The sequence below is a fragment of the Amblyraja radiata genome, chromosome 20 (assembly GCF_010909765.2).
Source record: "Amblyraja radiata isolate CabotCenter1 chromosome 20, sAmbRad1.1.pri, whole genome shotgun sequence".
Lineage (NCBI taxonomy): Eukaryota > Metazoa > Chordata > Chondrichthyes > Rajiformes > Rajidae > Amblyraja > Amblyraja radiata.
The window spans coordinates 11,511,120-11,534,321 of NC_045975.1; the positions used below are offsets into that span (position 1 = coordinate 11,511,120).

General features: G+C 47.6%; 1 protein-coding gene across 1 annotated transcript in view; it reads left to right on the forward strand.

Annotated features, from left to right (window-relative positions):
- Nucleotides 1–4,178: 4,178 nt before the first annotated feature.
- The window catches only part of spon1 (spondin 1), a 201,415-nt gene continuing 182,391 nt past the window's right edge, over nucleotides 4,179–23,202 (forward strand). The window contains 4 exon segments of the mRNA XM_033038808.1: nucleotides 4,179–4,653; nucleotides 6,273–6,379; nucleotides 12,192–12,325; nucleotides 19,944–20,017. Coding sequence (XP_032894699.1) covers nucleotides 4,452–4,653; nucleotides 6,273–6,379; nucleotides 12,192–12,325; nucleotides 19,944–20,017 — 517 coding nt within the window. The 5' untranslated portion in view covers nucleotides 4,179–4,451.

Consider the following 23,202-nt stretch of genomic DNA (forward strand, 5'->3'; position numbering starts at 1 on the left):
GCTGTGAGGCATGGCATCATGCGGCGTGGAGCTTACCCATGCGGCCCAACTTCCACAACATCTGCAGAGGCGCCGCAGAAAGCATTTTATCGGGATGCATCACAGCTTGGTTTGGGAACAGCTCCACAGCTCCATCCAAGACCGCAAGAAATCGTAGAGTATTGAGGACGCAGCTCAGACCATCACGCAAACCAGCCTCCCTTCCATTGACTCCATTTACACCTGACGCTGCCTCGGCAAGGCCACCAGCATAATCAAGTACAAGTCTCACCCTGGTCACTCCCTATTTTCCCCTCTTCTCCCCTCTCCCCTCTGGCAAGAGGTAGAAAAGTATGAAAAGGCACACCTCTAGAATCAGGGACAGTTTCTTCCCAGCTGTTATGAGGCAACTGAACCATTCTATCAATAACAAGAGAGTAGGTCCTAAATTACTATCTACCTCATTGGAGACCCTTGGACTATTTTTAATAGGACTTTACTGAGCTTTATCTTGCACTAAGCGTCATTCCCTTTATCATGTGCCTGTACACTGTACACTCAATTGCAATCATGTGTTGTCTTTCCACTGTCTGGTTAAGGGCCTGTCCCACGATGCGAGTTTACCCAAGAGCTCTCCCGAGTTTAAAAAAAAATCAAACTCGTGGTAAGTACGTAGAATATACGTAGAATGTACGTCGGAGCTCGTGGATGTCTCATAGCAGCTCGTAATGCTAACGGCAGGTTGTCGGGAAACGCGGAAACTCTTGAAGTTTTTTCAGCAGTGTGAAAATTTTCCAAGAGTAAAAAAATACTCGTGATGAAGTACCACGAGTTTGATTTTCTTTTTTAACTCGGGAGAGCTCTTGGGTAAACTCGTATCGTGGGACATGGGCTTTAGCAGGCAACAAAGGTTTTTCACTGTACCTTGGTTCATGTGTCAATAAACTAAACTAAACTAAACTCAACACTTGTCCCTTTACCTCCCCCCTCGACTTCATTCAAGAACCCAAGCAGTCATTCCAGGTGCGACAGGTTTACCTGCATCTCCTCCAACCTCATCTATTGCATCCGCTGCTCTAGATGTCAGCAGATCTATATCGGTGAGACCAAGCGGAGGTTGGGCGATCGTTTCGCCGAACACCTCCGCTCGGTCCGCAATAACCAACCTGACCTCCCGGTGGCTCAGCACTTCAACTGCCCCTCCCACTCCGTATCCGACCTCTCTGTCCTGGGTCTCCTCCATGGCCAGAGTGAGCAACACCGGAAATTGGAGGAACAGCACCTCATATTCCGCTTGGGGAGTCTGCATCCTGGGGGCATGAACATTGAATTCTCCCAATTTTGTTAGTCCTTGCTGTCTCCTCCCCTTCCTCAGCCCTCCTGTTGTCTCCTCCCATCCCCCAGCCCTCGGGCTCCTCCTCCTTTTCCCTTTCAAGTTCCTATAAACCCTTCCCCTCCCACTTTAAACCTATACCCACATGTTTAATCAATAATGTTTTATTATAAATGTTTAATGTTTTATGTGTCATTCCTAACTGTCACCGTATGTCATGTTGTCACTTGCGGGCGGAGCACCAAGGCAAATTCCTTGTATGTGAAAACTTGGCCAATACACTTATTCAATCATTCGTTGTCTACCTCTTGATTCCCTAGCCTTGGGGGGGGGGGGGGGGGGGGGGGGGGGGGAGACAGTGTGCATTCGCCCTATCTATGCCCCGCATCATTTTATGGTCAGGCAGCATCCGTGGAGGGATGCCTCCTGAGGTTTTGTCCCAGCAGTTGTTGTTTTTTGTGTCATCATGGCTTGTTGTGCTCCGGGCCCCTGGAATCGACCCAGGCCCCTCACGGCCTTGAGATTAACATCCCCCAAACACCCAGACGCCGACAGTCCAGGCGTAGTTTCCCCCTCGTGTCTGCCCGTTCTGATCACCACGGTACAGGAAGGATATTGCAGCTTTGGACAGGGTGCAGAAGAGGCTCATCAGAACTCTGCCTGGTATAGAGGAGACTAGCTGTAAGGAGCAGTTGGACAAACCTGATTGTTCCCTCTAAAGCATCGGAGGTTGGGGGGCGACCTGATAGGAGTATATCCAATTATGGGAGGCGAGAATATCTAGAGGGCATAGTTTTAAGGTGAAGATGGGACACAAAAGCTGGCGGGACAGGCAGCATCTCTGGAGGAAAGGAATAGGTGACCGACCTTTCCAGTTGAAGAAGGGTTTCGGCCCGAAACGTCGCCTATTTCCTTCGCTCCATAAATGCTGCTGCACCCGCTGAGTTTCCCCAGCAATTTTGTGTACTTTCCAGTTGAAACCCTTCTTCAGACCGTCCTTACACACAAGAGACAATTTACAATTTTACTGAAGCCAATTAACCTACAAACCTGTACGTCCTTGGAGTGTGGATAAAAAACAAAGCTCCCAGAGAAAACTCACGTTGTACAGACAGCACCCGTGGTCAGAATCAAACCCGGGTCCCTGGCGCTGTAAGACAGCAACTCTACCGCTGCACCATTGTGCCACCATGAGAGGGTCCAACTTTAACGGAAATGAGCAGGGCAAGTGTTTTTACACAGTTCCTGGAACGCGCTGCTAGAGGTAGTGGTGGAGGCAGATACCATAGTGGTATTTGAGAGAAATTTGATTAGGCACGTGGAATTAGCAGGGGAATGAAGGGAAAGGGATCGTGATTAGTATCCCCATAGCAGAAGCGTCCACGTCACCGGGGCTGGAAACTGGGAAGTATCCCGAGCTAATTCTGCTACCACCATCATCTATTGCGACAAGTGATGGCTCCCACTGATGGTCGCCGGAAGCTTGCGTCCTTTTCAGGACGGACATGACAGCGAGCTCAACATTTGTAACAGGATGGACACGAAAAGAAGACGAGGTGATTAGTCCAACTTGGCTGCATGTTCTGCACAGACATTGTGGGCCGAAGGGCCTGATACTCTGAGTACTGTGCCATCCTTCTGCTAGGCAGCGCTTACCCCATATGAGAGGGAGAGAGAGAGTCTTTAAGAAGGAACTGCAGATGCTGGAAAATCGAAGGTAGACAAAAATGCTGGAGAAACTCAGCGGGTGCAGCAGCATCTATGGAGCAAAGGAAATAGGCAACGTTTCGGGCCGAAACCCTTCTTCAGAATTTGTTTGCTGGGATCCAGTATATTTGCAGGATATTTAGAATGTGTGTGAGAGAGAGAGAGAGAGAGATTGAGAGAGAGAGAGAGAGAGAGAGAGAGAGAGAGAGATTGAGAGAGATTGAGAGAGAGGAGAGAGGAGAGAGGGAGAGGGAGAGGGAGAGGGATATGGACCAATATGGGTGAAGAAAAATGTTTCATAAAAATAAAAACTATATTTATGAATAGTATTTATAATAGATATATATAATACTATCTACCTATATATATGTACTTATAGTATATATATGTTTATACCACACTCCACTAGAGTATATAATATAATAGTATTATTAACGAGCTCCCAGAAGAGGTAGTTGAGGCAGGTGCTGTCGCAACGTTTAGACAGGTACATGGATAGGATAGGTTTCGATGGATGTGGGCCAAGCGCAGGCAGGTGGGATTTGTGTAGATGGGACATGCCGGCCAGCGTGGGCAAGTTGGGCAGAAGGGCCAGGTTCCACTGACTGCTTCTCCGCAAGATAACATTGGCGTCGCGCAACTTTTCTCTTCCGTGTGCGTGTTGCTCGGGCGAACTCTTGCACTCTCCGCCCTCTGCGCTGCAACGTTGTGGACACGGGGCTTTAGCAACAGTATCTCGACAGAGACCCGAGGGTGGGGAGAGTGGGCTAGAATCTGCACTGATTTACCTCCCCTCCCCTCGTCTCCCCTTCGCTCTTCTCCCCTCGCCTCCCCTCCCATCTTCCCTCCCCCTTCCCCTCCCATCTTCCCTCCCCCCTCCCCTCCCATCTTCCCCTTCCCCTCCCATCTTCCCTCCCCCTCCCCTCCCCTCCCATCCTCTAACCTTCCCCTCCCTTCTTCTCCCCTCCCCTCCCCTCTCCTCCCCTCTTCTCCCCTCCCTTCTTCTCCCTCCCTTCTTCTCCCCTCCCCTCTTCTCCCCTCCCCTCTTCTCCCCTCCCCTCTTCTCCCCTCCCCTCTTCTCCCCTCCCCTCTTCTCCCCTCCCCTCTTCTCCCCTCTCCTCCCCCCTCTTCTCTTCCCCCCTCCCCGCTCCTCTCCTCCCATCTTCTCTTCTCCCCTCCCCTCTCTCATCCTCTAACCCTCCCCTCCTCTACCTCGCCTCCACCCACTACGTCCTCCTCTGTGTGAACCAGTGAACGTGGTCCTGCTTATCACACCCCTGAGAGTTAGTTGCTGGGCTGGGAATTTACTGAGTTTCACCAGGAGTGGGAGATTCCGACGCCAGTGTGGGTGTGTGTGTGTGTGCGTGTGAGAGAGTGTCAGTTTGCAGGCAGGCAGGCAGGGGCGAGAGAGCTGGGACACACTCCGCGCATCATGGACTTTACTCTGCGCTTCTTCGCCCTGTCCCTCGCCCTGTGCTCGGCCGTCGCTTCCCCGTACGACGAGAGCGCCGTGTCTGACGGATTCTGCAGCCGGATCTTCAGGTCGCCGGGCAGCCGGAGAGAAGGCAACACCGGCTTCAGTCTTCGCATCGAGGGCAACCCCGAACACTACATCCCGGGCAACACGTACAGGGGTGAGTGGAGCTCCGGGCTTCCTCGTAGCACTGGCTGCCACCTTGTCTGTGTGGGTGAGAGAGGCACTGTGTGTGTGTGTGTGTGTGTGTGTGTGTGTGTGTGTGTGACTGTGTGTGTGTGTGTGACTGTGTGTGTGTGTGTGTGTGTGTGTGTGTGTGTGTCACTGTGTGTGTGTGTGTGTGTGTGTCACTGTGTGTGTGTGTGTGTGTGAGACACTGTGTGTGTGCGTGAGTGTGAGAGGCACTGGGTGAACGTGTGTGTTTTTCTCCGTGTGTGTGGGAGACAGACTCTTCCTCAGTGCGTGTCTCTCTTTGTAACTATGTATCTCTCCCTTCCTCTGTGTGTGTGTGAGAGAGAGAGAGAGATCTTTATTTTTCTCTAGAAACTCTCTGTGACTGTTTGTGACACAGTGTCTTACTGAGTGTGTGAGAGAGAGAGAGGGTGAGAGTGAGAGAGAGATATTTCTCTTTCTCCAGCGACTGTCTCTCTCTCTCTCTCTGTCTATTTGTGATAGTGTGTCTCTCGCCTAAGACCATCTCCCGCTGTCTTTGTCTCTGTGACCGTGTGTGAGTGTATGATTGCCTCTCTTTATGTGACTGTGTCACTCTCCCTGTGTGTGTGTCTGTGTGTGTGTGTCTCTCTCGCTCTCCCTGTGTGTGTGTGTCCTCTGTCTCTTTGCCTGCAACTATCCCTCCCTCGCTCTCTCTTTCTCGCGCGCACACACACACACACACTCTATTTATCTGTACGTGCGCGTAGTTCTGTCTGCCTGTTGCAGTTTGTATTTCTCTCTCTGTCTTCCTCACTCCTGGTGTCTCTTTAAACCGAAAGACTATTTTGTGTGTGCGTGTCACCTTTCACTCTGTGTGTGTGTTTGTGACTTTTATTGTGCGTTTGTGTCTTTTACTGTGTGGGTGACTTTAATACCGTGTGCGTTTGTGTGTTTGTAACTTTTCCTGTGTGTGTGTGTGTGTGTGTGAATTTTCCTGTATATGTGACTTTGTGTGTGTGTGTGTGTGTGTGTGTACCTTTCCCTGTGTGTGTGTGTATATATATATATATATATATTTGTGTGTGTGTGTATATATATATGTGTGTGAATTTTCCTTTGTGTGTGTGTGTGTAACTTTTCCTGTGTGTGTGACTTTGTGTGTGTGTGTGTATACTGTATATATACGTGTGTGTGTGTGTGATTTTCCTGTGTGTGTGACACTGTGTGTGTATGTAACATTGTGTGTGTGTGTGTGTGTGTGTGTATATACAAGTGTGTGTGTGAATTTTCCTCTGTGTGTGTGTGTGTGTGTGTGTGTGTATACACGAGTGTGTGTGTGTGTGCGTGAGTGTGTGGGGCGGTGGTGCATGCGTGAGCATTGTATATTTCACTGTTTCCCTCTGCCATTGTTTCAGAGGCTTTCGCAATGTGTTTGCGAACCAAATTCTCCCTGAAAAACAAAACAGAAATCCCATTGGTGATAAAGTTAGTTGTTAAAATATCTCTCTCTCCGCGAGCCGAACCTTGCCACTGGCAGGACATGTGAAACCTATTTGCTAACTTGGGAGAGCTGGTGTCAGGATTTCCTGCATGGTCACCTTGTTGCTTCTTCCTCTCTTGTTTCAGCCACCCTCTCGGCCACCCTCCCCTTCTATTTCCGGGGATTCACCATCATCGCTCTGCGGGAAGGTGAGGATGGACACAGGGAGGAGGATTACGCTGGGAATTTTCAGGTAAAGTGACAAGAAGCATCACTCGTCCTTATTGCCCCGTTCCCCCCCCCCCCCCCCACCCCCTCGCTACCCTTATCCGCTCAATCTCCCCCTCCCCCATCCTCCCTCCCCTTACACTGTTTCTCACCCCCCCCCCAGCTCCCACCTCGTTCCCCACTCCCTCATCCTCACACCCCTTCCCCGAGCTCACCCCCACCCCCCTCCCCATTCCCCCTCTCCTCTCTCCCTACAACATTCTGCACTCCCTTCTTCCCCCCCCCCCCATTCTCACTCACTCCTCCTTCTTCTTCCCACCCCACATCCTCTCTCACCCCCCCCCCCCCTCTCTGCCCACAATCTCCCCCCCCACCCTCCTGTCTTCTCCACCCTCTTCCTCTCTCACACCCACAAGTGACAAAGATATACACAGACGCCAAATCAAGCTGCCTGCCTCCTTTCTGATCGGGTTGCACATGCCGCTGTGAATCTGGATTACAATTATTGCCCACTAATGGAAGTGTCATATATTTGTTTTCAAATTCCAATTGTGTTTTTTGTGTACGTGTATGATTTCTAACAATGAACATTGTGTTGGAAATTCAATTGGGCCCTTTTGTTACAAATATATGAGTGAACAGGTCTGTACATATATAGGTATATATGCCTCACTCAATGGAAATGTGTTGGTCAGAGTGTGTGTGTGTGTTTATGGTGTGTGTGAGACTGAGAATGTATGTATCAGTGTGTGTGCATTTGTGAAAACGTGAGCCGTGTGTGTGCGCACTGCACATGAGTAGAATATGTCAATGGTGAGCAGTGTGTACGTGTGAGCAGTGTGTACGTGTGAGCAGTGTGTACGTGTGAGCAGTGTGTATGTGAGCAGTGCGTGAGTGCAAAGAGTAATGTGTGTAAGAGTAGTGTGTGTGTGAGAGTAAATAGTGTGTGTGTGTGTGTGAGAGAATAGTGTGTGTGTGTGTGAGAGAATAGTGTGCATGTGTGAGGATAGAGTGTGCATGTGTGTGTGAACAGAGTGTGTGTGTGAGTGTGAGAACAGTATGTGAGTGTGTGTGAGGATAGTGTGTGTGTGTGTGAGTGTGAGTGTGAGAACAGTGTGTGAGTGTGTGTGTGAGGATAGTGTGTGTGTGTGTGTGTGTGTGTGGGTATAATGTGTGTGTGTGGGGTATAATGTGTGTGTGTGGGGTATAATGTGTGTGTGGGGTATAATGTGTGTGTGTGGGGTATAATGTGTGTGTGGGGTATAATGTGTGTGTGTGTGTGTGTGTGTGTGTGTGTGTGTGTGTGTGTGGGGGTGTGGGTGTGGTGTGGTGTGGTGTGGTGTGGGTATAGTGTGTGTGTGTGTAGTGTGTGTATAGTGTGTGTATAGTGTGTGTGTGTGTGTGAGAGAAAAGCCTGTGTCATTTGTGTGAAAATAAAGAGAATTTAATGGAAAAAAAATGTCCTGGAATTAAAATCATTCCCGAATGAAATATCTAAACTGCAGCCAACATGTAACCCCTGCCCACAAGCCACCCGCTGCCTCACTTCCCCTAAAGCACCCCAGTGCTGATTTTGTTGATTTTGCTGATTTTATATTCAGCTGATTTGCTGATTTTATATTCAGAGAGATTAAATAGTTTCAAATTTGGGTTATCATTGTGCAAATATAAAATACACAATCCCATACTGTCTTTATTTAGGTTGCTGTCTCTTTACTCTCCATTTTCCATGCATTATACATCCAACACAACTGGCAGCCTGCGCCCTTGCTATTGTAGGCTGCGCTAAATTAATCTTGTTCATTTCAATTATCTGGTAATTTATTTTCAAGAGATTACATTTCTCTTTTCAGTGTTATTTATTTTGTTTACTTCAAGTGATTGGATAATTCAAAAACAATTTTGGCACCATGATGACTTTGGATTGTTTGGGCTTTGAACGATCAGGTTGCAGGGTGTTGCTCCTTCCTGAGTTGCTTTCTGCACAGTGTTGCTCCTTGCTAAATTATCTCCAATCAGACTAAAGATTAAACCTTCCAAATGCTTTGAAAGCTTTGTCTAAATTTTCCCGTGCATCAGTGCCCGTTAAAGCATTAATGTAACAATCAGAGATGAAGAAGAGTCTCGACCTGAAACGCCACCTATTCCTTTTCTCCGGCGATGCTGTCAGACCCGCTGAATTACTCCAGCTTTTTTGTGTCTATCTTCTGCATCTGCAGTTCCTTCCTACGCGTCTTTATACAATGCAGCATTTGGACCTGCTATTGTATTGTGTTCTGTTCTGTTCTCGAGAGGCGACCTTGAGTGGTCGATGGTAGATGGTCGATGGCCCTTCATTGTTACATGTGCAAACGCACAGTGACATTCTTGTTTTGCATACAGTTCAGTAAAATATTGCCATACCCAAGCACGATCCACGATTAGCAAAGTGTACAGCAGTAGACAGCTGAGACTGCATGCAAGGGGCAACAGGTTCGGCACCATTCCAAAGACCGGTCCACGCTCTAGGTCTTATGGAGTGGAGCCCGATCTAAGCCGAGCCCCAGGCTGCTGCAAGGCCTGCAGCCGTCACCTTTGTCTGAATTGTCCAGCGAACCGACCCTAACCCACTCCTCGCCCGTGAACCTTTTGAAAAAATTTAAGCAAAAAAATAGGTTTATTCAAGTATTTACAATACTATTTACATTCTATCCCCCCCTCCCCCCGCTGTGCCCAGCGGTTCCAGAAATCCCGTACAGGTGTCAGAGGTTATGGGGGGAAAGTAGGAGAATGGGGTTAGGAGGGAGAGCCAGATCTGCAACGATTGAGTGGCAGAGTAGACTTGATGGGCCAAATGGCCTAATTCTACTCCTACTTTTTTATGACCTTATGAAATTCCCCAGGATGCCCGTGGACAGTGCGTAGTCCCTCTCTAAAACCACCCGGGCGCGGACGTAACCCCGGAAAAGGCGCAGGCGGGTGGCTCGGGCAGAGCCCTCTTCCGCCTGGCACCGTGAACCACCATGCCCTGGGAACGCCTCCGGCAGCCGACCTTGAGGCCAGACCTCGGTTCTCTCACTGACCGGCCTTGCTCCTCGCGTCCATTAGTGTTGGCACCCTCCTCTCTGGCTTCTAATCTTTGGGGTGCAAGCAGGGGCTGGGCTCGACGGCTTCACCCTACAGGTCGCTGGGTCTTCTGCGTCCGGCTGAACTCAAGAAGGATGCATTTGCCTTGGTGCTTAAAAATAATTTCATGGGATTTATTACCTGATGGAGATATTTAAAATTAGAAGAGACAAAGGAAGGGTAGATAGACTCCACAGAACCAGGCCCTTCGGCCCACCGGGTCTGTGCCGACCAGCGATCGCCCCTTACACCAGCACTATCCTACACATTAGAGACAATTTTACCATTTTTACCGAAGGCAGTTGACCTACAAACCTGTACGTCTTGGAGAGTGGACGGAAACCAGAGCACCTGGAGAAAACCCACGCAGTCACAGGGAGAACATATAAACTCCGTACGCATAGAACCCGTAGTCTGGATCAAAGCCAGGTCTCTGGCACTGTACGGCAGTAACTCTGCTGCACCACTCTGCTGCACCTTTGATCGTGAGAACCTTTTTCCCAGGATGGAGATGTCAAAGTTTAGAGGGCATGGCTGTAAGGTGAGAGGGGTAAAATTTAAAGGAGATGAGCGGGGCAAGATTTTTTCTACACAGGAGTGGTGGGTGCCTGGGACATGCTGCTAGGGGTGGTGGTGGAGGTATTTAAAAGGCTTTTAGACAGGCACAGGCAGAGGAGATAGGTTTACATTGGCATCATGTTTGGCACAGTCATTGTGGTCTGAAGGAACAGTTCCTGTGCTGCTCTGTTCTATGTTCTATGTGGGAAAATCCAGCATTCGGCCCCCACCATCAATTGCCTCTAAACAGACTGGCATGCAAGAGGCAGTTCAGGGTTGATGGCATACTGTGGATCACGAGTAACATATGCATCTGGCTGGGGAATGACGGAAGATTTCCCCACTCAGACGACACTAGTGAACAATCCGAGACCGAAGATAGATGCAAAAAAGTTGGAGTAACTCAGAGGGACCGGCAGCATCCCCGGGAGAGACGGAATGGATGACGTTTGAAGTCGAGACCCTTCATCAGACTGAGGGTCCGGTCGGGCAAGACCCCTCACCAGACAAAAGGCTGGAGGCGTTGTTTGCAACTTCCTTGGGATTTATAGATCAGCATAAGAAACTTGACAATAGCTTTAATTGTATGAATACATCCATCTTATATATTTACATGTTCTACATTCAGCCTTGAAGATATGCTAAGGTCAGCATGTAATTGGTTGATGCAGACTGGGCGATCATTTCGCTGAACCACTGTTCCGCACCCATCCGCCACGTGGTCTCCCGGTCGTCAAACATTTTAACTCCCTTTCCCATTCCCACATTGACCTTTCTGTACAGGGCCTCCTCCGCTGTAAGAGTGAGGCCATATGCAAATTGGAGGAACATCATCTCGTATTTTGCTTGGGCAGTTTACCACCCGGCGGTATGAACATTGATTTCTCTAAATTCAAGTAACCCTTGCATTCCCTCTCTCTCCGCCCCTTCCCCACCCTAGTCATCCTGCTAGTTCCACTGTTCACATCCATGTATCCCTTTGTGATCACCTCTTTTTCACAGCCAACAATGGACCATTGTGGGCTCCACCTTTCCTTGGCCGTCGGTTCCGGCTCCGATTTGTTCTGAAGCTTTTCATACTAGTTTCCCTCTCCCCTGACTCTCGGTCTGAAGAAGGGTCTCGCCCTGAAACGACACCTATTCCTTTTCTCCAAAGATGCTGCCTGACCCGCTGAGTTACTCCGGCATTTTGTGGTCTCTCTTCGATGTAAACCAGCATCTGCAGTTCCCTCCTGCACATGTAATTGTTCATAGTGAGAGGAATAGAATTAGGCCAATCGGCCCATCAAGTCTACTCCGCTATTCAATCATGGCGGATCAATCTCTCCCTTCTAACCCCATTCTCCTGCCTTCTCCTTACAACTCCTGATACCTGTACTAATCAAGAATCTATCTATCTCTGCCTTAAAAATATCCACTGACTTGGTCTCTACAGCGTTCAGTGGCAAAGAATTCCACAGATTCATCACCCTCTGACTAAATAAATTTCTCCTCATCTCCTTCCTAACAAAACGTTCTTTAATTCTAAGGCCATGACCTCTAGCCCTAGACTCTCCCACTAGTGGAAACATCCTCTCCACATCCACTCTATCCAAGCCTTTCACTATTCTGTATGATTCAATGAGGTCCCCCCTCATTCTTCTAAACTCCAGCGAGTACAGGCCCAGTGCCAACAAATGCTCATCATAGGTTAGCCTACTCATTCCTGGGATCATTCTTGTAAACCTCCTCTGGACCCTCTCCATGCCCAGCACATCCTTCCTCAGATATGGTACCCAAAATTGCTCACAATATTCCAAATGTGGCCTTACCAGCGCCTTATAGAGCCTCAGCATTACATCCCTGTTTTTGTATACAAGCCCTCCTGAAATAAATCGTAGCACTAACACTGTCCTAAGCACACTAGGGACAATTTACAATTTTATCAAAGCCAATGAACCTACAAATCTGTACGTCTTTGGAGTGTGGGAGGAAATCGAAGATCTCGGAGAAGACACAAGCAGGTCACAGGGAGAACATGCAAGCTCCGTATAGACAGCACCCGTAGTCGGGATCGAACCCGGGTCTCTGGCGCCGTAAGGCAGCAACCGTGCCAGCCCTTGGAGTTCCGAGTCTAACATTGCGTATTTACCACTGACGAAGCTTCTTTGTTGCCTCCCACTCTGAATATGCAGATAGTTGACCACGAGGACTCGCAGTTCATGACCAACTGCCCGTACGCCGTGACGGAGAGCACCCCCAGGAGGAGGACACGCATCCATGTGTTGTGGACGGCACCGGCCTCTGGATCAGGCTGCCTCGTGCTGAAGTAAGTGGTGGCTCACATCCGGCGTCCGCTCCAGCCCAGGTTTCAGCTGCCCCAGCTGATAACTCCACACCCACCCACACACTGGTGCAGAGAAGATGTACGAGGAAGCTGTGGGGAGGGGGAGCAATAGGGAGGTTGCGGGACAGTCATTTGGCCCATCGCTTTCTCAACCTTCCCGAGTCACAGAGCTGTACAGCACGGAAACAGGCCTTTCAGCCCACCTTGACCGTGACAACCAAGCTGACATTCTGGCCTCGTGTCATTTGTCTGCATTAGGCCCCAAGCTTTCTTACCTTCCTATCCATATATCTGTGTTTTTAAGTTGTCATTGTGTCCTATCCTGTAGCTTCCTCTGGCAGCTCATTCCTGAGTGCAACGTTGCACCTCAGGTTCCTCTTAAATCTCTCCCCTCCCTCCCTAAGCCTATGCCCTATACTATTAGAAACCTCTGCCCTGGGAAAAATACTCTTCGTGATCTTGTATACCTCAATAATAAGGTCACCCCTCAGTTTCCTACATTCCAAAAAAATGTCCCAACCTATCCACCCTCTCCTTTTAACTCAAGCCCACACATCCGGTGACTCTTCTGCACCCTTTCCAACGTAATGACATTCTTCCTATAGCCGGGTGACCAGAACTGCACACAGCTCTCCAAGTGTTAGGGCCTGTCCCACGATAGCAGTTTACCCAGAGCTCTCCAGAGTTAAAATAAAAATCAAACTCGTGCTAAGTACGTAGAATGTACGTAGCGGGTACGTCGGAGCTCGGGGACGTCTCGTAGCGGCTCGTAACGCTAAGGGCAGGTACCCGGGAAACACGGTAAGCTCGTGAAACTCGTGAAGTTTTTTCAACAGTGTGAAAATTTCCAAGAGTAAAAAAATACTCGTGATGAAGTACCACGAGTTTGATTTTGATTTTAACTCGAGAGAGCTCTTGGGTAAACTAGCATCGTGGGACAGGTCCTTTAGGAGTATTGTGTTAAGTTTTGGCCACCCTTCTCTTGGAAGGATGTCGTTCAGTTGGAAAGAGTGCAGATAAGATTGTTGAGGATGTTGCCAGGATAGAGGGCCTGAACTATGAGGAGAGAGTGGACAGGCTTGGACTTTATTCCTTGTGACGCTGAAACATAGAAACATAGAAAATAGGTGCAGGAGTAGGCCATACGGCCCTTCGAGCCTGCACTGCCATTCAATATGATCATGGCTGATCATCCAACTCAGTATCCTTACCTGCCTTCTCTCCATACCCCCTGATACCTTAGCCACAAGGGCCACATCTAACTCCCTCTTAAATATGCCAATGAACTGGCCTCAACTACCTTCTGTGGCAGAGAATTCCAGAGATCACCACTCTCTGTGTGAAAAATGTTTTTCTCATCTCGGTCCTAAAAGATTTCCCCTTATCCTTAAACTGTGACCCCTTGTTCTGGACTTCCCCAACATCGGGAACAATCTTCCTGCATCTAGCCTGTCCACCCCTTAAGAATTTGTAAGTTTCTATAAGATCCCCCCTCAATCTTCTAAATTCTAGCGAGTATAAGCCGAGTCTATCCAGTCTTTCTTCATATGAAAGTCCTGACATCCCAGGAATCAGTCTGGTGAACCTTCACTGTACTCCCTCTGTGGCAAGAATGTCATTCCTCAGATTAGGAGACCAAAACTGTACGCAATACTCCAGGTGTGGTCTCACCCAAGACCCTGTACAATGCAGTAGAACCTCCCTGCTCCTATACTCAAATCCTTTTGCTATGAATGCTAACATACCATTCGTTTTCTTCACTGCCTGCTGCACCTGCATGCCTGAAGGTTGAGGAGTGATCTTGAGGAGTGTATAAGATCAGGAGTGGAATAAATAGAGTGAATGGACAGAGTCTTTTTCCAAGGGTCGGGGAATCAAGAACTAGAAAACATGGGTTTAAGGTGAGAGGAGTAAGATTTAAAAGGGACATGAGGGTCAACCTTTTTACAGAGAGGATGGTTGGCTTTGGGCTTTGGTGGGCCATGAGTTCATTGAAGAAACCTTTACATGGCATTTGGGTGGACATGGAATGTGCTGTAGTACAATAACAACATTTAAAATATATTTGGACAGGTACATGGATAGGAATGGTTAAGGGAGACATGTGTCAAATGCAGGCTAATGGACTAAGATGCGCTCCAAAATGCTGGAGTAACTCAGTGGGACAGGCAGCATCTCTGGAGAGAAGGAATGAGTGACATTTTGGGTCGAGACCCTTCTTCAGACTTAGCTTAGCAGGATGAACTCAGATGGGCATCTTGCACAGCATGGATGCTGCTGTATGATATTTTCACACAAAATTCCCTAAAGTTGCTTCTGGTGATTTGTCTGAGCTGCAGAATTTGCCAGTGCAATCAGGGAAAATTGTGTGAAAGTGGCTTCAATCTCAGCTTTTTAACAACCGCTAACAGTTTAAAATACCATGAAATGCTTATGCTTTGTTGCATGTGATCTGTGTGACATTGAAGGCATAATTACTGCTTAACAATCTATCTGCTCCAATATTAAAAGCAATTAAGATAATTTACATTGATATTTCAAAATACAAGAGCTTTTATCATACTATAAAATTACTTATGATATTTCAGCTTCCACTTGAGTCGTGTGCAAATGCGAGAATCTTTCAAGAGTAAAAAATCTTTAATTGTCATATGTTTAGGCAAAGGAACAATGCAATTATTCAGTCTGAAGAAGGATCGTGACCTGAAATGTCACTTATCTATGTTCTGCAAGGATGCTGCCTGTCCCGTTGAGTTACTCCAGCATTTTGTGTCATAGAAACATAGAAAATAGGTGCAAGAGGAGGCCATTCGGCCCTTCGAGCCAGTACTGCCATTCATTGTGATCATGGCTGATCGTCCCCAATCAATAACCCGTGCCTGCCTTCTCTCCATATCCATTGATTCCACTAGCCCCGAGAGCTCTATCTAATTCTCTCTTAAATCCATCCAGTGATTTGGCCTCCACTGCCCTCTTTCCAATTAGATTTTTACTTGCTGCAGTTTAACAGGCCCATTAATGCAATTACAGAGATGTTAATATATAATATTGGGCTTATGTCGCAGCGGTAGAGTTGCTCCCTTAAAGCGTCAGAGACCCGGGTTCGATCCTGACTATGGGTGCTGTCTGTACAGAGTTTGTACGGTCTCCTTGTGACCATGTGTTTCCTCCAGGTGCTCCGGTTTCCTCCCACACTCCAAAGACGTACAAGTTTTGTGGGTTAATTGGCTTTGGTAAAATTGTAAATTGTTCCTATTGTGGGATAGTGTTAATGTACGGGGTGATCGCTGGTCGGCACGGAATCGGAGGGCCGAAGGGCCTGTTTCCGCACTCTATCTCTGAAGCCTAAAGACTAATCAATAGCACAATGACTTAATAATCAGCAACTCTAGGTGACCATTATAGTGCAAAACCAAAGTCGCTAGTGCGACCAAACGCAAGATCAGAGTTGCGGAGGAGATTTTGCACCCTTTGTAATGTTTTAAAAGTAAAATAAAAACTGTATGTGAGATTTCTTTCATGAGTTTGGCTGCCCTGTCAAATATTGGGAGAGGTAGTGTCCTTTACCAAAGAGATCCTGCGATGATTGTGATAGCATGATACAGTGTTGGCATCGAGTGGCATCACAGACGACAGGTTTTAGTCCAAGGTTTACTGCAACATACTTGCAGACGTACATCAAGGCAAAGCAAGTGGCCAACTCCCTTCAACAAGGCAGCACGGTGGTACAACCAATAGAGCCGCTGCCTCACAGCGCCCCAAGACCCAGGTTCAAGCCTAACCTCCGGTGCTACCTTTGTGGATTTTGTACGTTCTCCTTGTGACCGTGTGGGTTTTCTCCGGGTGCTCCGGTTTCTTCCCACACTCCTGAGGCGTACAGAATTGTAGGTTAATTGGCTTCGGTAAAATTGTAAATTGTCCCCTGTGTGTAAGATAGTGCTAGTGTATGGGTTGATCTCAGGTTGGCACAGACTGGGTGGGCCGAAGGGCCTGTCTCCACACTGTCTCTAGCGTCTAAAGGCATTGGTTCAAACCTCATCCCAGGCAATGCAGCACTTCCTCAGTATCGTGCTGTGAAGATCAACTTAGATGTTGCAATTCAAATCTCCGGAGCAGTGCTTGAACCCTCTGAGCTGTGACTCTGCACTGAAGAACTGCTCTTGTCGATTCAATAACATGCTTAGAATCTTATCCTTGCATTCCCCCCCACCCTGCACGGCAAGCTGTGCTGCTTTCTCCTTTCACCTGATTCACCCGTGGGCCTTATGCATCAGACAAGTTCATTGTTGCAAAGAGATACAGACACAATGTGCTGGAGTAACTCAACGGGTCAGGCAGGCATCTCTGGAGAAAAAGGACCGGTGACGATTTGGGTCGGGACCCACCCTGAAACGTTATCTATCCTTACTTTCCACAGATGCTGTCAGCCTCACTGAGTTACTCCAGCACTTTGTGCCTATCTTGGGCATAAACCAGCATCTGCAGTTCATTGTTGCACTGTTTTAACTGGGCTATAATGCGGCTGGATTGAACAAACCAAGCAATATCAGCTTCTGCAGTACACACATGGAGGGTGTGAATCTGAAATTAAATTATGACCACGAAAATGTGTCATTTTAAAATCTACAATAAAAAACCAGAGGATCGCAGTCATTTATTATTTTTTTAGTGTCTGAACCATTGGAATTTAAAGCTATTTAAATTTTGCAGTTGTGGCAGTTCAGCTTTTAATTTAGTTTAGTTTTTAGAGATATAGCACAAAAACAAACCCTTTGGCCCACTGAGTCCACACCGACCATCGTTCCTGTACCCCAGCACTAGGAACTAGTGTGTTCCTACACACTAGGAACAATTTACAATTTAACAGTTTTTACCTGAGGCCATATTACCCTACAAACCTGTACGTCTTTGGATTGTGGGCAGAAACCAGAGCACCCGGAGAAAACCCACGTGGTCACGTGGAGAACATACAAACTCCGCACCGATAACATCCATAGTCAGGATCGAGCCTGGGACTCTGGTGCTGTAAGGCCCTCTCCAGCTGTGCTACTGTGCCGCCCAATAGTTAATCAACTTGGTATTAGGAAAATAACTATTCTTGCTCATGATGCGACATTAATTGTAGGACTAATCTATCTCGGGCATTCTCTTTCAGGCCTGGTCGTTATGTGACTCCCGCCATCCACCATGGTTCAAATTTGGACATGGTTAATGTCACACCCAGCAGCTAGTAAAGTTTCCACCGCGGATAGAACTTAGACGAGGTGCACCAAAGGGACAAGCACTTCAGCCCACATTGCCAATGCCGAAGATGGTGCCATATAACAGCCATATAAATAGGTGTACAGGTACAGGGGCAAGTCAAAGAATGGGTACCGCCTTGATAAGTAAGCAGCCCGCTTAAATGGCATTGATCACCACAGCAAATGTTTGTTGCTTATACTACCAGCACCCGGTGACCAAAGTGTTATCATCTATAAATGCACAGGTACATCCCAAAGACTTGACCGATACCACCCAAGGGCATTAGTTGCAGGGGAGACACAAACCTGTTTAGTGAATATATCACACATCCTTCCTTTATTGTACCTGGGTGTAAATTCTGAAATTCTCACCCTGGGCGGCTCAGCGGACTTGCGGTAGAGTTGCTGCCTTACAGTGCCAGAGACCTGGGTCCAAGAGGTGCTATCTGTACGGTTTGTACATTCTCTCTGTGACCGTGTGGGTTTTCCCCAGGTACCCCGGTTTCCTCCCACATTCCAAAGACGTACAGGTTTGTAACCAAATATGATTAATTGACTTCAGTAAAGATTGTAATTGTTCCGAGTGTGTAGGATAGTGCTAGTGCGCTGGGATGGCTGGTGAGGGAGGTCTTGGTGGGCCGAAGGACCTGTTTCCGCGCTGTATCTCTAAACTAAACAGTTCTGTACGAGCTCTGTAATAGACTGCAGCAGTTCAAGAAGGAAGCTCACCACCTTATCAGGGACAATTAATAAATGGGATGGGCAATAAATGAGAAAAAGTAATTAACTAATATGCTTTTGTAGACCAATCTCCTCATTGATTATAATTGAACACTTGGTAATTTTCCCTGCAAATAAAGCCACATCAGTGGGAGTGAATGATTTGTGATTGCAATTCAGTCTTCCTATTATTTTAAAGGAAAGGCTTCTTCACTTACAACTGTTACCTTTGTGTTGTTGTATCCTGAATGTCCATGCTATCCAACCCCTGCTGAATAATTTGTATGTGTGAGAGAGATTAAGTATTGGGGAATATGGAGAGAGGTTGTTGGGGCAGGGAGGATTGCTCTCTGAAGAGTCAGCAGGGACCTGATGGGTCAAGTGACCTCTTTCAGTTGACATAAGATGTCATCAATGTGCACCTTGCAACCTTCCTTCCATTGTCATTTGGCACTTGACCTTCACATTACCCTGATATTGATTGAAATATTTTAATAATATTTTATATGGTAGGAATTCATATTTATGTTATAAAATGAATTTTATAACATTAAATTAGTTATTACGTATATATATATATATATATAATATCATCATACAGCAGGCAAACAGGCTCTTCAGCCCAACTTGCCCACACCGACCAACGTGTCCCATCTACACTAGTCTCACCAGCCTGCGTATGGCCCATCCCCCTCTGAAGGTGTCCTATCCATGTACCTGTCCTTAATTGTTCCTTAAAGGTAGCGATAGTCCCGGCCTCAACTACCTCTTCTGGGAGCTCGTTATTAATAATGAAGTACACATACACACACCACGCACGCACACAACACACTCACACCACACACACACACACACACGCACATACACACACACACACCAACACACACACACACACACACACACACACACACACACACACACACACACACCGCACACACACACACACACACACACACGTGCAATTCACTATTTATAAATTATTTTTTTCTTTACCACAATCCAAAATATTCCCTGAAATCTTTCCACCTTTGACAGATACAAGTCAGGAATGTGATGGACCTCCCTGCACTTGCCCAGATAAGAGTAGCTCTAAACACTCAAGAAGCTTAACACCATTGAGGACTAAGTTTCCCACTTGATGGGTATCCCACCCACCACCCTAGATCTTGGCATTATCACAGTGTACGTATCAAAGACCATCTTTCTTCCACTTATCCTTTAACTGAGGACTTTGTAACTCCGCTCTTGAGAGTTACTGTATGTGGACCGACCAACAATTGCCAACTGACGATGTTATCCCAGTTTTGCATCCTGCACACTAGGGGCAATTTACAGAAGACAATTCCACTCCTATTTGCTGACGGTACAAATGATCCTAACCCTAACCAATGTCAAAGTGACTAGTGGATGTGAAATACGTCTGGGACAACCCAGGAACAGGAAAAAAAAAATCTTATGTATGAATTCAAACTTTGTTCTTCCTTGCTCTCATATTTCACAACCCAGGAGGTTTCCATTATGAAGTCAACAATTACCCAGGCAGAACAATGTGTTTCTTTCAATTTTGTCTCTCATTCTGCGGTGCTGCCCATACAAGTCCCCGGGTATAGAGACTCATCAACCATTTCATTTTGCAGAGCAAGCATTGTGCAGAAGCGCATAATCTGGTTTCAAGATGATGGGGCGCTTACCAAGAGACTGTGTGAGAGAGGTGAGTGCCATTATCTGATATTCCTACGCAATGTTTCCCCCGAGGTCACTAACTGTCCTCTCCATGATTTGGCTTTGCTCTTGTGTTTATCCACAACCGATCTTGATTTGAGGTTGCCTTCGTTTAGAACTAGCGATAAACAAGGAAATGCAGATGCTGGAATCGTGAGCAAAAAAACACAAAGTGCTGGAGTAACCTTGTGGTTTATGGCAATGTATTATTGCCATAAACAGCTTAAATAAAAAATGAACAAGGGACAAATTAACCCTGACGCACTGTCACTTTACACGTATCCACAACTTTTATCTTGTCTATTTTTATAGTTTCTAATCTTTATACTTGCTTTTAAGATCTATACACACTGTGTGTGCTCGCAGAAATCTGTGTTGTATGACTGCTTATCAGTACATTGTCCTGGTTGTATGTTGAGCCACGTCAAAGAAGATTTTCTGTTACGACAGACAATAAAGTTTTCTGAATCTGAATCTGAACACAAAGTGAATCAGTCTGAGGAAGGGTCCTGATCCAAAACGTCACCTATGCATTGAGTCAGTCTGAGGAAGGGTCTCAACCTAAAATGCTTTGTCTCACCGAGTTTGCATTGAGCAACAATTGCCAACTGACTAGTTTCATGTACCTTCAATTTTCCAGCATCTGCAGTTCCTTCTTAAACACTAGTTCTATGTTATCCCAGTTTTGCATCCTACACACTCAGGGCAATTTACAGAAGACAATTTACTTGCAATTAACTTATAAACCAGCACATCTTTCCAATGTGGGAGGAAACCGGAGCACCAGGAGAAAGCCCACATGGTCACAAGGAGGGCGTACAAACTCCGCACGGACAGCACCCATAACCAGAATCCTTCGAGTCTGAAGAAGGGTTTCGGCCTGAAACGTCGCCTATTTCCTTCGCTCCATAGATGCTGCTGCACCCGCTGAGTTCCTCCAGCAATTTTGTGTACCACCCATAATCAGAATGTAACCCGGGGGTGTAAGGCAGCAACTCTATGACTGCGCCACCCTGAGTTTAAAACTAGCTCGTTAGTGGTAAATGGTGGTTCTTCCTGTGTCTGGCTTGTCATCTGGAATCCCCGTGTGGAGGCAGCCAGTTGATGCTGATCTCTCTCCATGTCTTGGGACGAGAGGTAGGATTCAAGAGAGCATGGCTGGAGTTTTTTGCCCCCTAGACCACTGTTGACAGGGATCGACGGGAATCAAGTCGATGAGTTTATTGCCCTATGCACAAGTACGCTGAGGTACAGGTGCAAAGAAAATCTTCCTTGCAGCAGCAACAGAGGCACACAGCCGGTGGACGCGGCCCGCAGCGAGGAGAGGGGGAGGGTGAGGGAGGGATTGGGGGGAGGGGAGGAGGAGAGGGAAAAGAAGAGGGAGGGTGAAGAGAAGGGGGAGGGGATTGCTGGGGATGAGGGAACTGAGCCGCGCCTGCGCAGTTGGGGGCTATGGGATGAGTGTGGAATATTCCATTGGGGAAACGAGGGTGATGTGGGTGGGAAATATTGCGTTGGGGGAGAGGACCCCAACGAGTCTGCGCTTATTTCTAGTTATATATTAAATTTCTAAATGAAAGAAGATGCAGTGCAAAATAAACTAGTACATTGGTGCAAAACAAATCCAGGGAGTCCATATTGTACACTGCGGAGGTAGGATTAATGCTGTGTAGGTAGACACAAACTGCTGGAGTAACTCAGCGGGACAGGCAGCATCTGGAGAGAAGGAATGGGTGACGTTTCAGGTCGAGACCCTTCTTCCGACTGATGTCAGGGGAGTGGGCGGTACAGAGATAGAATGTAGTCGGAGACAGTAAGAACGGGTGGGAGAACTGGGAAGGGGGAGGGGATGGAGAGAGAGGGAAAGCAAGGGCTACTTGAAGTTAGAGAAATCAATGTTTATACGGCTGGGGTGGAAGCTACTCAAGCAAAATATGAGGTGCTGTTCCTCTAATTTGCGCTGGGCCTCACTTTGACAATGGAGGAGGCCCAGGACAGAAAGGTCAGATTGGGAATGGGAGGGGGAGGTAAAAGTCCCGAGGAACCGGGAGATAAGGTAGATTTAGGTGGACTGAGCAGAGTTGTTCAGCAAAACGATCGCCCAGCCTGCGCTTGGTCTTGCTGATAGACAGGAGTCGAAACCTGGAAAAGCAGATACAGTTGGTGAGGTTGGAGGAGGTGCAAGTGAACCTCTGCCTCACCTGAAAAGACTGTCGGGGTCCTTGGACAGAGTCGAGGGGGGAAGTAAAGGGACAGGTGTTGCAGGGGGAAAGTACCTGGGGAGGCGGTGGTTCAGGTGGGATGGGACGAGTCGATTAGGGAGTTGCGGAGGGAATTGACTCCGTGGGAAGCAGAAAGGGGTGGAGATGGGAAGATGTGACCTGTAGGATCCCGTTGGAGGTGGCAAAAATGATGGAGGATTATATGTTGTATCCGACGGCTGATGGGGTGGAAGGTGAGGACAAGGGGCTCTGTCTTTGTACGAAGGGGGATGGGGGGAGCAAGAGCGGAGTTGCGGGATATCGAGGAGACCCTAGTGAGAGCCTCATCTATAATGGAAGAGGGGAACCCCTGTTCCCTAAATCAATGCTGTGCAGGTCTGTTCAAGAAACTGATGGTGGTAGGGAAAGTAGCAGCTCCCGAAGCTGGTGGTGAGACTTCAGGCTTCTGTACATCCTACAGATGTGTATACATTGGGTATGCAAGCAAAGAATTTCACTGTGCCTAGTCACATGTGACAACAAAGTATTCCAATTCCAATTCCAAGCCAAATGTAGTGGAGTTAATAGTTTCCGTCAACGCCTGTAAGAACATCTGATATCACCAAGCATGGTCACCATGGGCACTGCCCTCCCCTCCATCAGAAGCATGTAGATAAGGCACTGCCTCATCTATCATCCAGGATCCACGCTCTCTTCTCACTGCTCACCATCGGCAGGAGGTACAGAAAGCACTTGTAGTTTGGGATCTAACCTGCGTCTCTGACGCTGTAGTGCAGCGACTTTACCGCTGCTCCACCGTGCCCCATAGTACCTTCTCGCTGTGACTGTGTGGGCTTTCTCCAGGTGCTCCGGTTTCCTCTCACATCTCAAAGACGTGCAGGTTTGTAGGTTAATTGACTTCTGTAAATTGCTCCTGATGTGTACGATGAGAAAGGTGGGATAACATGGAGCT